The sequence below is a fragment of the Gadus morhua genome, chromosome 19 (genome assembly GCF_902167405.1).
Source record: "Gadus morhua chromosome 19, gadMor3.0, whole genome shotgun sequence".
Taxonomy (NCBI): domain Eukaryota; kingdom Metazoa; phylum Chordata; class Actinopteri; order Gadiformes; family Gadidae; genus Gadus; species Gadus morhua.
In genome coordinates this window covers 7,146,398-7,161,702 of record NC_044066.1, presented here as the reverse complement: position 1 = coordinate 7,161,702, position 15,305 = coordinate 7,146,398, and the positions used below count along the sequence as shown (strand labels likewise).

The following is a 15,305-nucleotide window of genomic DNA, read 5'->3' as shown; positions in this document are numbered from 1 at the left end:
AACAGAGACCCACTAGTGGTTTCATACCTCAGGGGGGTGAGCTTCACACTCATCGCTGTGAACTTGACCTCAAACAGCCTCTGGTTTACCACCAGATGTGATGTTGCTTAAGCCTTAGACCATCCATTTCAAAAAACTCTCTGTAGCCTTCTGGTTGGTTTAGGCCACAAGCAGAGAGGACGGAGGAGCTGAACCATCCGGGACACATCTGGGTGTGGACACTCCCACTTGTGAGGACACAAGCGGCCTCGTTTAAATCAAAATGGCTTGTAATGACTCATCGCCCTCACAGCTGGCGGCATTCTTTTTGTCTAAATACGGGGCGTCTCCCCCGTCGATCATGTGACCCTGATGAACCCAATCACCTGATTGGCCCGCTTCACAATCTGCAAGAATCTGCAGGAACCCGGCATTGCGTTTCACCTTCTATGGGGGGTAATGGCGGCAGCAGCAGCAGCAGCAGCAGCCGGTCCATCCAAACCTAAGCCCTAATCACCCAGAAAATACTCCCCCCCCCCCCCCTCTCCTCCCCATCATGGGGGAGAGACAGATTCTGGCCCTCTGCCAGCTCTCGCCAGCTGTTGGTCAGCATTCAACAGTCACCGATGAACAAGCGGGTAGAAATGCATCAGGGCCGAGTCAGGGAGAGGAGCGGACCCAATCGCAGGGATAGAACCCACGAAGAGTCAAAGCACGTTAGGAAGAGTCGTCTACAAGCGGTAAACAGAGGTAAACATAGAGGGAAGTTACAAACACTGACAGGAACGAAACCAACCGACCACAATGGGTAGAAAGTTACTGTAACAAGATCACATGGATAGAATCACTAATTTCACAGACGGTGATTTCACGTACGCAAAGTCTGCAAACGCAAGCTTCCTCCTCTTCCTGTGGTGTGCGTGTGTGGTTGTGAATGATCAAATGCGACAGGCATGCATGAAAGTTTCTGTTAAAAGTGCACTGAGGGCAGGATTGGAGGGAAGTCAGCGATGACCACTGGAGCGTGAAAGCCGGAGCGCTCGAACCGTGACAAGATAACCGGTTTTGTTGTGTTATGACTACTGTGTTCCTAATCCTTTTCCACGGCACTGTCACAAAGTTGACACACAGAGATGTGTCGTTATCATTCCACACACCAACATCAAACTGACGGGTTGTCAATTAAACAGTCATTGTTTGATTACCTGATGTGAGAATACAGTAGGCGCAGATTTGTAGACGGAGAGAGCTTTATTGTGAGTGATGGTGACGTAGACATTATTGCGTCTGATGTGTTCCTAATGGGCTTCTTGCGTAGGGCTTTGAAGAGTGGATGAAATAAAATCAATAAAAATGCTTTGCATTTAAATAATTTAGCATTGGTTTTATTGGTTTTTATTTATTTTACAGCCTTGCTTATTTTTTTAGAAAACTGAAAAATAAAGCGGGCCCAGCTGAAGTTGTGTTTGATCCAGAGAGTTGCACACTTTTAATGCATCTAATAAAAACGTTTACCATAGTCCATGCAATCCAAAATACATTCACGTTGCTTCGTTACGATCCTTATTCACTAATGGAGTCGTTTGTTTGACTTTTCCCTGACTGTTCAATTGGTCTATGTTGTCACGATTGATGTCATAACCCATGTTTTTTTTTATGAGCAACATCACAGATCTCATGACATTACAGTACTTTATGACATCGTCACATTACATGATGACGGCACGATGGCCCGTGACATCACACTAGAACTAAGATAATGTCATCGTCACAGTACATGATGTCAGCACACTGCCCCGTGACACAACATTAGATAATGACATTGTCACACCACATGATGACAGCACACTGCCCCAAATTGTCTCTCCCTTTTGATCTCTGCATGGAACCCTTGTCAATGATGATTAATTATTTCACTCAATCCCCTTGAATAATTAAAAATGTAAATCTCATGATGTCAGACTTTAACAAAGTGTTCCTCTGAAAACTGGGGATCTCAAGGTCAAGTTAATTAATTTACTCTTTTGATCAAAGTCAATAATGGGTTACAAGAACTAATCAGTTGATATTTAATCAACCACATAGACCTCTCTGGCCCTCATGTACCACACACACACGCACGCACGCACGCACGCACGCACGCACGCACGCACGCGCACACGCACACTAACACACACACACACAATAATACTCGGAATATGGAATATATATGATTATATGGAATATAATCATATTCCATAAAAAAAAATAAAAAATAAAAAGGGTTACTTCAATGGACTAAAAAGGGAGACACACATCAGAGAAGGAGCATGTTACTGAGAGAGAGTCGGACTGAGCAGGGGAGGTGCACTCTGGCTCTGCTCGATGGCTTCCGGCCCCCCTCCTAGTCCTACATCTTGTAAGTCATTGATTAACTCTGCTGGGAAGTGGCTTCTCCTGGTCCAGCTGCGGCTGTTTGAGTCCAGAGAGCGACTGCTTGGGTTGTATCAGCCGTGCTGCGACTGGCCCACAGTACACATCCAGGCAGACTCTCCCACTTGTAATGTCACAAACGGATAGGACGCTTGTGGGAAGATGAGGAAGAGACGAGATATCCAGCAGAGATTATACTGAAGATCCATCCTTGTATATTCATCCCTGCATTCAGATGCAGTATATATTTAAAATGCTCCATTTTAATCAAATAATTTATCTTGGTCCTATGGAGACAAATATTTAAACCGGCCAGGATTAGGGGTTACATTCTCACTGGCTGATATCCTTGTTAAAATTGTAATCACTCACAGCTTGTTAATCTTTGGATAAAAGCCACCACCAAACTACCTTTATCATGATATATAATTTGTCCTAACGTGAAGCTGAACCTCTCAGGCACCATCCGTCTGCCTCATCCCCGTCCACGACCCCTCTTCCTCTCCATCAGGCCAGTACCATCCCCCCCCCCCCCCCCCCCAATCCCATCATCACTTCACACAATAACTGGCCAGACTTCAAAATGCAGGAGCTGTTCTGCTGCTCTGGCTACGTTGCCTAGCAACAGCATGGCGGTGTGGTCCCTCATCCGGAGGGTCCTTCGTCACCGTCCTCCTCCTCTGTGAGCCACCCTCCCGTCGTCAGCGGGGTTCAGAGGGTTTCCGCCTCCCACCGCACACTGCAGACCCCTCGTTCTCCAGGCGGCTCCTTGGCCCCACCTGCAGGGACCTCGCTCTATCGATCATAAGGACCCCCCCAGCCAGCCCCACACCCCATGAGACCCCGCCAATGGACGGTTACCTGTTGGCTTATCAATGCTGGGGGCTATAGTTTATATTTTCTCCGCATAAATATACATATTGAAATGTGTTTTATGTAAATATAATGTAAGGTAACATTACCTACAGTAATGGGTCATCGTTTAACACAAATGTCACGTGATGAAACGTAAAGGTAACAATGTAATGTAACACAATGCAACGTAACACGTAGCGTAAATCTAACGTTCCGTCACATGGCATAATGCAACGTAGCCTAAAGTAAAATAGCAGAACGTAATGTATGGAACGTAATCAAACATAATCGGACATAATGTACCAGTGAAATGCAACGTAACATAATTGAACTTACGAAACACAAAATAATGTGACACAGCATGAGACTGTTGACAACGTATCGCCTTGCAATGTACGTTTCTCAGTGAACAACGAGGGGGGAACACTGAGGGTAATGCACTCGGCAAACCTCAATAGACGTCGGATGAAAACGACCCCTGTAACACCTTTCATTGCGTAACCCAGGTAACGGCTGGGAATGCGGATGGTGTTGATACCGTTGACAGGGCTGGGGTATGGTTCAGCCGGAGGGCAGTGTTTGAACAGTGTAACCTCATCCTGCGGAGCACAAGAGGCCCGCACCCACGGGGTGGCCGCACTCCAACCGGCTCGCCTTTCAGTGTGAAGTTTAAATAAACAGCAACACGTGTATTTACACTGGCTCTGGCATGGACACTCACACACACACACACACACACACACACACACACACACACACACACACACACACACACACACACACACACACACACACACACACACACACACACACACACACACACACACACACACACACACACACAGAGACAGAGGAACAGGCTGAGTGGCTCAACCCGCTGGTGCACTGACCACGTCAACAACACACCTTGTCGTGGCCACAGGTTTGATTCCCGCTTGGTCTCATTCCTATCTCTTTTCTTGCTCTAACTTTCCTCACGCTATCTTCATCGTCCTTTCTATAAAACGGACTGAAGCCCATAACAATCTGTAAAGTGTTACACAAACACACATTTCAAGCTTGGCCATTGTTTAAAAGGTCCTGTCCCCAAACCACAGAGCCAGAAACAACATCCTTCACCTCTCACTGTAAATAGAGAAAACCAACCATGAAAGGATAAGAAGTGACAATTCCCAGCACAAATAGATACCCTGCAATGGCTTCCTGTTGTTTTGAAGGATACATCTCTATTCATGAAATCCAAACACCCAGTGTGTGACAGCGTGTGTGTGTTTTGTGTTCCCCGACAGGAACGCTGACCGCAGGAGAGCACAGCTTCCCGTTCCAGTTTGCCATCCCAGGTATGACCTCACCGTGTTTACCCTGTGGGAGGGCCGCCGCTCACACACACACACACACACACACACACACACACACACACACACACACACACACACACACACACACACACACACACCCCTCGCTGTTCCATGACCGTGCATCTGTACACACGCTGATAACCCAATAAGACGGCCTGTTATTAATAGGTCCATCCAGGTCGTATTTCCTGTGGAAGAGGACATCGCCACGGTAACAGAGCCACTGCCAGACTCTTAGCTGTTGTTGCTACACGACAATGGAGGGGGAAAGAAAAGACTCGCGTAACCACGCCCAGTTTGACTGGTTCAGATTAAACCAGTAAAGTACTGGATGTAACGATACTATCAGTATTAAAAAAAGAACACTTGTTTTGTCTCCATGACCTCGTATGAACCTTTTGGTTAAGTAAGGTTTGACAAGCAGCTTGTGGTTAATTATTTCCTGGTAGTATCCTCTGAATGATTAATGAATACACTAATACTCATTGGAATGTTATGTGGAAAATGTAGTTCAACAGAAAGTCCAAGATAATTATTCCATGAGTATAGGAAGTGTCTCAATATTCTAATTAAGCTGGAGTTAAAGTAGCCTTGTACCGTCCATCGCAGGTGAAACTACAGGTCCTTTATTAACTTAACCTTTATTAACTCACTGACGAGAGCAAGAACCGTTCAACTCCCACCCCAAAGGTCCTGGGTTCAATCCCCCCAATGCCCTCAGCCTCATCTCTTGGGGTCCGTGATCTAGATACCCAACATCTTCCTGCTCCTGAATGACATATATATATCGACATAAACTTTAGTATAATGATTAACTTATTTTCTTGTTGAGGCCCACTTCAGAAACTCACAACACAGGGAAGTGTCCGCTGCTCTCACGCAATAACCTCTGGGCTGTTTTATGTTATGTTAGCCTAAATCATGTCAAATAGTAGTGCTGAATATACCAGCACCTCTTTACGATGAGTGTGATAAGACCAGCAATTCCCCGCAACCCCCCCCCCCCCCCACCCCTCTGTTCTTGAGGTGTTTCTGATGTGAGGCAGGGTCAGGATTAGAAACGTGTGTAAAAATGTCCTATCTCAATCTCCCCCCCCCCCCCCCACACCCCAAGTCAATGTTTCCAGAACCAAGTAATGGTTTTGTGGTATAAGCCCAGACATGCTGCCAGGTGTTTGTACAGTGCAAGGGAGGTGTAATGTCTACCTAAAAGGTATTTAAGCTGTGTGTACCAACATGGTCATGCCACACCGTTTTGGCCCCGTGCTAGACAATATGTGTGTTTGCTTTGCAGCTTAAAGTACACAAGGCCTTTCTGGGACAACGTGGTGTGCACAGCTCGTGTGGGCACTAGTCAAACCAAACCAAACAATGTACCAATAGATCAATCCTTAGTATCAGGATATTTGCTTTGGGTCAATAATCCAAGGCCCTCTTTCACAGGCTGGTTTTCCTGTTTTAAAGTTCAACAAGACGTGAAAGGGGGAGCTAGGAGGTAGAGATTACTTGAAGATGCCCCTAATGTGTTATCAATATTCTTCTTGAAAATGTCCTCCCCGCTGAGCAATGGTTGACCCGAGCGTTGAACTGGTCTCTTTGGGAGAAATTGATCCAACTTCAATACAGCGGAACGATGCTGTCAGACATCACAGTCGTTTACCAAATATATCATCCGTTGAGAAAAGGACAACTTAAGGATTCATTCAAATAGGATGCATTTAGTATGAGTTGAGTCAGTGATGCATCGAGATTGCATTTATGATTCCTTTAGCATACATGAAGGACAGATTTAATTTTGGATACATTAACAAAACGTTTAGGTCACTTTTAGGATACATGTAGAGGATATATTTACGTTACATTTAGGATATGTTTATCCGTTCAGAATACTATACTTATACATATGTATAGCATATATTTCGTGATACATTTAGCACAACTTCAGTGTACATTTAAGGTGGACCGTAGGATACCGGGATTTAAAGGCCAACAGCCGGATCCCCAGCATCCTGGGAGTGTTCCTGGTGGCAGGAGACTGCGGCAGACTGCAGAGTGTGCTGCGTGCTGAGCTGGTCTCTGGGCTGGGGGACAGGGAGAGCCCTCCATACAGAGAGAGAGGCTGGAGCTAGGCGTCGGCTGATGGGACTGGGCAGCTCTGGAAGCCTGGCCCGATAAGGACGATCAGATAACCGGGGGGGTAGTGCTCTGGATTTAGGCCAGCCAGCACCAGGAAAGGAGAGAGGAAATGCTTTGTGGGATGCCTGTGTTATCTGCTGTGGTTCTCCTGCATTAGGTCTCGCTGTTAGACTTGTTGTATACAGTGCATGCTTTGGACTCATGCCGCGGGTATAAAATGTTAGATCTTAACCGTCAGGAGAGTGGGAAATGCCGGGGTTTCTTCATCACACACGACTAGTTACATGCTAGACAACTAAACTCGCTTATTCATTGAATCATGATTGAACAAATAAAAAAAGCTTTATGCCGTTCTCAGGCTTAGCTTGCAGATGGGAGAGAGGCACTGGCAGCACTATAGTGCTTCAGTTTATTGTCTCTTGCACGCTCTCACTCTCTCTAGCTCTAAACGTCTCTCGTCATGCAGGCTAATCCTCTGGGACATAAGTCGGATCACAACACAGGCCCGATCTCTGTTGAAATAGGAATTAATTGTCCAAAGACAACGTCAAATATCACAAGGGTTCAGATGGGTAACACCAGGGACAGTGTTACACAGTCGATGGTATTTAACTCCACTACTTCCACCGGTTTTCAGTGAGCTGTTTCTTCATGTCATGACCCAGATCATGGAAGGATACGCATGAGGAGGATGAGTTTGGCAGCTGGACTAGAAGCTAGAAACTTGAATCAACTAGAACCAACTAAAACAGTTTTTGTGCCGTTTACAACATGTCAGTGGAATGGCCGCAACGCTCTGAGTACTTCTATTATCTCAAATTTAATCACAAACAGGGATTATGACCATCCCTCCCTGTTTAGTTTCACCATGTGGCTTGTTTTATACCTGGAATGGGCCTTTTATGGGAAAATAAGAATGATGATTCACTATAACTCTAAGCATCCTCCTCTGTCTCGAATCAAATCGAAACTATTCCATTCTGAACAAAGTTAATATTTAAATAATCAAATTGAATAGGATCTTATGTAATTTAATTAATTCTTCTCTGCAGTACAGTTATCTAATCTTCTTTTGCTCTACTCTACTTTAATATATTTATAAATTCTCTGCTATCTATTTCCAGCTGCAGTACCGACTTCATTTGAAGGCCCCTTCGGGAAGATTGTTTACCGCATAAAAGCTTTCATCGATACGCCTCGCTTTTCGAAGGACTACAAAGCCCAGAAGCCCTTCTACCTACTCAATCTGCTCAACCTCAACGAAGTCCCAGACATTGAGGTAAGAGCTTTATGGTTAATGTAGATGTATTGAGGATGTCTCTGCCTCTTGTCAACAGAACTAGCCATGTTCTTTTTTTGTCAAATATATAAAGATGATTTAAAAATCTAATATAAGAAAATATAAGAAAAAAATCAGAAGGAAGCACTTCCGATAGATTACAAAGGATGCTTAAAGTCTTCCAAGGTAAATGAGGCGACAGCTCCATCATTTCCTTTTTATACTGATCTTTTGTTTCGCCAGACCAGCTTTTGAAAGCTGTGCCCTCATTCACTCACACTAGGATCCACTTTATACTCCGTCATTGCTCTATGAATACCGTTTAGAACCTGCTCCCTGATAAAAGCTGTGGAGTTTAGCCTTTTTTTGAGACATGACTCAGGAACGGCGAGGAGATAAGACGAGGGGGGAGACCTTGGGAGAGAGGGGAAAGGGGGGAGAGTGGAGTGGAGGGCCGGACAGGAGGAGGGCGAGGAGATCAGAGTGGAATCTCCTTCATACTAATCGAACCATTTATGGGCCCAGTCATTATCAAGATGGCACCTTATTGGATTTCGCAAATCAACCAACTGTAATTCATTCTTTCCCTCGCTTCAATCTAATTGAAACCCTACCCCTTCACCCACTCTCCCACTCTTCCCCCTCAGCCACACACACTCCGATATCACATCGCTCCTGAACATAAGAACACCAAATAGGAGTGAACCTCATGTTGCAGAGTGACACTTGGGCCCGAGGGTACCAACCTCACGCCCAACGCCGGGGTTGCATTTCACACAACTGTGATTGACAGGCACAAAGGTTTCCTGGAATCCAGGAAGAGAGGCCCTGATTGGTCAGAAGACGGATGTGGTCGGAAATCGAAGGGTTCTCATATAGAGACAGTTGGGTCAACTCCAAACTGATAGCTGAGGGATGACTTGGCCATTTCTAACAAATTACACTCCAGTAATAGCTCTTCAATCGAACCTGCAGCACCTTTAACCAAACGGCAAACTGTGACAACGTCATACTTTCCCCCAGCAACCCAACCATGCGGTGACCACCAAGAAGTTCACCTACCTGCTGGTCAAGACCGGGACGGTGATGCTGAGGGCCTGCAGCGACCTGCGGGGCTACACCCCCGGTCAGGTGGTCCGACTGGCCACCGAGATACACAACAAGTCTGGGAAGGACACAGGCTCTGTGTTGGCCAGCCTCATACAGGTAACTATCATACAGGGCTTCCTATTGGCCAGCCTCGTACAGGTAACTATCATACAGGGCTTCCTATTGGCCAGCCTCATACAGGTTACTATCTTACAGGGCTTCCTATTGGCCAGCCTCGTACAGGTAACTATCATACAGGGCTTCCTATTGGCCAGCCTCATACAGGTTACTATCTTACAGGGCTTCCTATTGGCCAGCCTCATACAGGTAATTATCATACAGGGCTTCCTATTGGCCAACCTCATACAGGTAGCTATCATGCAGTTAAATCCAGGGAATGGGTTAACCTAGCGATTGTTAGTGCTTTGCACTTGGTTCTATAACTATCCTTACTGTACCGAGTGCAATTTATTGTTTCACTTTCTTCTGACAGATGTACTTATTGAAGGTCGCTTTGGATTAAAGCATCTGCTAAATGCCCTAAATGTAAATTTAAATGTCATGCGTGTGTTTCTGTCCCCCCCAGAAAGTGACCTATCGGACGAAGCGGCCGCTGTACGACCTGCGGACCATCGCGGAGGTGGAGGGGGCGGGGGTGAAGGCGGGGAAACACGCTGAGTGGCGGGAGCAGATCATCGTCCCGCCCCTCCCCCAGTCAGCGCTGGCCTGCTGCGGCCTCATAGAGGTGGACTACTTCATCCAGGTCAGAGACACCGGCTCATTTAGCATTTATAACGTCTTTATTCATTCGCACATTTTATTTGTTTATGTTTATGTATTTATCGTCATTATTTTATATATTTTGTTATCATTTTTGTTGTGTTTAATTATGCGTGAATGGTTTATTTTTATTATAAATTCCTTAATTGAATTTGTATTTTATTTGTTATCTACTTTTTGATTAGGTCTTTGCAGGCTGATAGAATTAAGATCGTTTGAACTCCAGCGATCCTTCCATTGGTTAAGACTCGAGTGACATAGACATTGCTGTCTGTATGGTTACCATCTACATGTCACATCACTTTTAATGGGCCTCGTTCACTGGGTGGCCATCTTGGATCTAAACACTATCTGGGTCGGAGGCACTGGCCTCACTAGGATTTGAGGACAGGCTGGGCTTAGCCCAGCAGGGGGTTTGGATTTGATATACAAGCTCTATTTTTATGCTTTTTGATGCACACTGGCACCTTATTTAAATTCAAGTACATGTCTTAATCATTGACTTATTTTATGTTTACCCTAGATTAATGATGAATTGTGATTTTTAAAATGTTAGTAGTTGTTGGTAATAAGTATGATAAACATTTAAGGACATGCTTCAGTAGCAGACTCTAGAAAAATAGTTGAATGTGTTTATTTGAACATGAGTTTATTGGAATATTGCATTTTCTTTGCCACACACACACACACACACACACACACACACACACACACACACACACACACACACACACACACACACACACACACACACACAACTAATGTTCAAAAGCCCCAACCCAACGAGGATGGCCACCTGACTTCAACCTTGACGCCCCTCTCTCTTTTCTCCCCCATGACGTCTCTCTCTCTCTCTCTCTCTCTTTCTCTTTCTCTTTCTCTTCCTCTTTCTCTTTCTCTTTCTCTTTCTCTTTCTCTTTCTCTCCCTCTCCCTCTCCCTCCCTCCCTCCCTCCCTCCCCAGGTGTCGTTGCGGTCCCCCGAGGCGGTGGTCACGCTGCCCATCTACATCGGTAACATCGCGGTGACCCTGTCGCCATGCTCCCGCTCCCTGGCCTCGTCCTCCCAGTACCCCAGCACCCAGAGCCCCGACCGCATCACCCCCAGCGCCCCGCCCGCCGAGCCCCACGACGGGGACGGGGGGGCCGCCGGGGGGGCGGGCCCCGGGGCCAGCGAGGAGATCCCCACCAAGAGCCACTCCCAGCAGGACCCGTCGGGACAGGCCAGCGCCACCATGTCCCCCAGCGCCTACGGCCACGCCCCCGGGCAGCGCGGGGGGGGCGGGGGGCTGGGGGGCCCGGGGGGGGAGTCCTCGGGCGCAGCCCCGCTGTTCTGTGTGTCCACGGGGGCCACCGTCCCCTTCTACTCTGAGGGCAGCGCGACGCCCATGCCCACCTCCTGCTCCCTCATCCTACCCCCGGAGTACAGCAGCTCTGACTACCCCCATGGTACGCTCTCACACACACACACTCACACTCACACACTCACACACACACACACACACACACACACACACACACACACACACACACACACACACACACACACACACACACACACACACACACACACACACGTATATATTCCGCTATAAAGTGTAAGTATTGTATGACGGCCCCAATGGTGGGTTGAGACCAGTTGTACTATTTAGTTCAGGGGTCATCTACAGACAATGGCCCAGGATTAACTTGATGGAGTTAAGCCACAAGGAAATAATCTACAGATTACATCATTCTTCTTCTGTCTCTCATTCCTCCCCGTGCAGAACCTCCTCCGAGCTACGAAGAGAGCTGCAGCAGCGCCCCCCCGAGGCCAGACAGAATACAGTAGACCACGAAGCCCCTCCCACTCTCAGCCTTCAACCAATCGTGGGGTAGAAACGGGAGATGATGGACGTGGATGTGAAAACATTTTGGAGAGAGGAGGAGACTTTTCATTTTTAACTGATATTTCACCGAATACACACCAGAACTCTAACCGGTGTTAGATTTGGTGGAATTACACTGTGCCTCGAATGATCTAGAACAATAGAATAATTATGACATGATTTAATTTTTGCTATTTTGTCATTTATGATGCCTTAATTATGTACATTTGGTCTACTGGGAGGATACAAATGAGGCAAGACTTTTATTCTAGAAGTTGTGCATTTTTAAATATGAACCTTATGTTTGTGTGTTTGTCAACCACAGTGAACGAGTAGGGCCTAAGCAGTAATAACTGGTTTCTGTTTATATATGGGTTCTGTTCTTCTAAAATCTCATTTTGCATCCTGCTTTCTCATTTGATGAACAATATGCGGTCCTCTGCGTCTTCCTACTCCTGTAGCAAAAGGAGGGACCTCTCTTTATGTACCAATGGCTTATTTAATGGTAGCTTTTTATTCGCACACTTTAAACTTTTTAAATTGCAAAGGTGCTGTAGAGGAGGTTGCAAAAAATTGAAAACAACATTTTGGTGATCTTAACTTGTCTTCGGGAGCTTCTTAAATTATTATTCTGACGTGAGATATCAGTGAATCTAACTTTCCACCGTTGCTATCTACAGTAAGTAAAGACATTGATGCAGTTGTTGCTGGCAGAGGAGTGGTCTATGTCTACCCCCTTGTGGCCACTGCTGGAACAGGTTGGAACTCGGATATTTAACTGGTGCGGATGTGGAGACTAAAGGAACCAGCTGTTTGTATTTATATCTGCTTTGTCTCGTCCTACAAACTAAGTCCATTGTTGTGTAGATAAGACAAGGGATACGCATTAAGATACTTATGCAATTTCTGCCCCTCTATGATTGTATATTTTTTAACTTTGGTTTTGTTGCCTTATCCAATTTGTTGTCATTTTGAGGAATGAAGAAAGGTTAAATGTCCCTGCTTACTCTCTTTATGTTGCTGTGTAAATCATTATTGTGCACATACCAGCACCTTGAATATTTGTGTCTGTGTATGTTTGCAGTGTGTGTGCGTGCGTGTGTGTGTGTGTGTGTGTGTGTGTGTTTGCATTGTGTGTGTGGGAGCATGCATATGAGCGTGTGTATTTGCAGTGTATGTGAGAAAGTGTATCTCATTTTTCACCCATTACTTTGATCAGATTCCTCATCTTCCAGTCATCTGAATCATGCCCAAAGTTAAAATAGATTTGTAATTTGTAATTTATTTGTTCTTGTTTCCACATTTCTGTTTTCTGTGTGCGCCGAGCATCCATGCAAGTGTGTTACCATTTCCATTGATTTTATCACATGTAAACCATACACTTGAAATGAGTCCCAGCTGTTAATAGAGCATAATTTACCCTTAGAGCAAATTCAGTTCCATTTCATTCAGATGTAGGTAGCTGCTGGCCATGGTTCTCTAGGACTGGCTAAGAATAGGGAGGCTGCAGACTTGGGAGTTTAAGCCCAGAACCCTTTAGGCTTAGAGTCCGGCAGCCCTGGACCCTCCTGACTGCTGCGGCCCTTTGTTATGAACGAACCACAGCTACACCTTACTGTGAGAACCCTTGTCGCTTTCCACACAAGCTATAATGGCTGCTGCTGTGAATGCATGCCTTACAAAAAACATCCGTTCGTAACACTGTGTCTTTAAACCTATAGCTTTTGATCCAGTTTTTTTTGTTCAAATCTGTATGAACGCAGTACTGGCCCATTTCACAGTAAAACACGATATCGGAAAGGGGTCGGCTATCATTTCAGCTGTTTTAACTTATCAATATTACTCAAAATGTACTGTTATGCCCCTTCCCCCACTCAACATGTCTAGTTGAAGCCATTACCAAACTCACCCTCGCTGATTTACAATCACATTCATCATTCATCATTTCATGACCATCAGCTGGGACTGAGAACAGTCATAATATGGTGGTCGTTCTGGGCCGGGCACTCTTTGAGATGCCAGGGATTGAACCCAGGACCTCATGCACTCTACCACTGTATTAGATGCCCTTGATTTGCTAAAGAGAATATGAGGAACATTGTAAGCCTATTCACACCCTCTTGGACTGTATGACTGGACATTTGATGATGCAACGTCGAGTTTATTCCTCAGTCCCTTTCAGCCAGACTAGTTGACCTTTGACCTGCTGAACTGTATTTGTTTTTTGAACTATTATGTGTTTAAAAATACGCTTTGTAAAATGTTGCAAAGAAAAAGGTGCAATTCCAAATCTCTTCATGATGGTGAATAGTACAAAACGCACGTTCCTGAAAATCACCTCGCTTCTGTTCCAAAACGATTGCTCTCTTGTTTGTTTGTTCCTAAACAAGAAGACATGAGCAAATCTAAAAATAAATCACTGTTTATTCTGTTGGTTATCATGAACGGTGTGTGTGTGTGCTTTTGTATTTTTCTACTTCAAAGCGTTTACAGGTGCGTTGTACAGAAATAGAGATAGCAGCACCGTAGTATGTTAATATGACCATCAATCAATGTTGTACAGTATAACAATAAAATTATCTGACAGTTTACCTTGATGTCTGCGTATGTGTGACCTAACCAATATTTGTATCTGTATTTACTGTGTGAACAGTGATGTTCCACATATTCTAAATAACAAGGTACTATAAAAACACTAGCAACTTTTTCTGAAAGGTTTTTATCTGATCTCTGCCTATATAATGTGTTTTTAGAAGAACAATAAAAAAATAATTACAAAAAAATATTTATTTATATATATTCTCTCAGATAATAATATTGATAAGAAATACATAAAAGTTTAAATGTTGAACGCCAAACCTCCCATACTGTAAGAACATCTTCCACATGATAAGCATTGTGTTGCTAGAACAGGGATTTGGTTTTGATTGAAAGGAAAGTTATGAAAGAGACTATATTATGAACGAGGTTACAAGGTGTAACTTCATGTGTGCATTCTCCAAGGTCTAAAGGACGAAGACACTTGGACCTGCAAACAGTACAGAGAGGCAAGGAAGGGTTGTTGTATATATTCAATCAACTCCCACATCTATGAAAGTGCAAGAAAGAACTTGTATTTTTTATAGCAGCATTGAAAGCATGAAACAGCTATAACATGTGAATATTAAAGGATCATAGATCTATATATTTATAAAAGCAGTTTAGCTTATGACCACCATAAACCTGTTGTTTGGAATACAAACTGCTCGTGCAGCACTAGGCAAGATATGTAGGCCTATATTAAATATAATAATACATTTAAGATGGGGGAAATTGTATATTTATCTATTTCAACTGAGTCCAACGTTATTTGATGAGGTCCAAATCAATGTTTTCTTTCATCAATAAACTGACAAGCAACAGACAGCCCTCTGTTTAAGTTGTGAATGGCAATTCCTTTGTTTTTTCAGGTATTAACGACCTGAATTTTATTGAATGTGTTTAATTCGCATGGCTTATTACATTTTCTAACATGATATTTACCAATGCATATTTAATGCATCGCCCCAAAAG

General features: G+C 44.6%; 1 protein-coding gene across 1 annotated transcript in view; it reads left to right on the top strand.

The window, feature by feature from the left end:
- Nucleotides 1-14,344, top strand: part of arrdc1b (arrestin domain containing 1b) — a 28,798-nt gene extending 14,454 nt beyond the window's left edge. Inside the window, exons 3-8 of the mRNA XM_030341682.1 lie at nucleotides 4,536-4,586; nucleotides 7,865-8,019; nucleotides 9,043-9,225; nucleotides 9,695-9,871; nucleotides 10,851-11,334; nucleotides 11,652-14,344. Coding sequence (XP_030197542.1) covers nucleotides 4,536-4,586; nucleotides 7,865-8,019; nucleotides 9,043-9,225; nucleotides 9,695-9,871; nucleotides 10,851-11,334; nucleotides 11,652-11,716 — 1,115 coding nt within the window. The 3' untranslated portion in view covers nucleotides 11,717-14,344. The remainder of the gene's footprint in view (nucleotides 1-4,535; nucleotides 4,587-7,864; nucleotides 8,020-9,042; nucleotides 9,226-9,694; nucleotides 9,872-10,850; nucleotides 11,335-11,651) is intronic.
- Nucleotides 14,345-15,305: the final 961 nt, after the last annotated feature.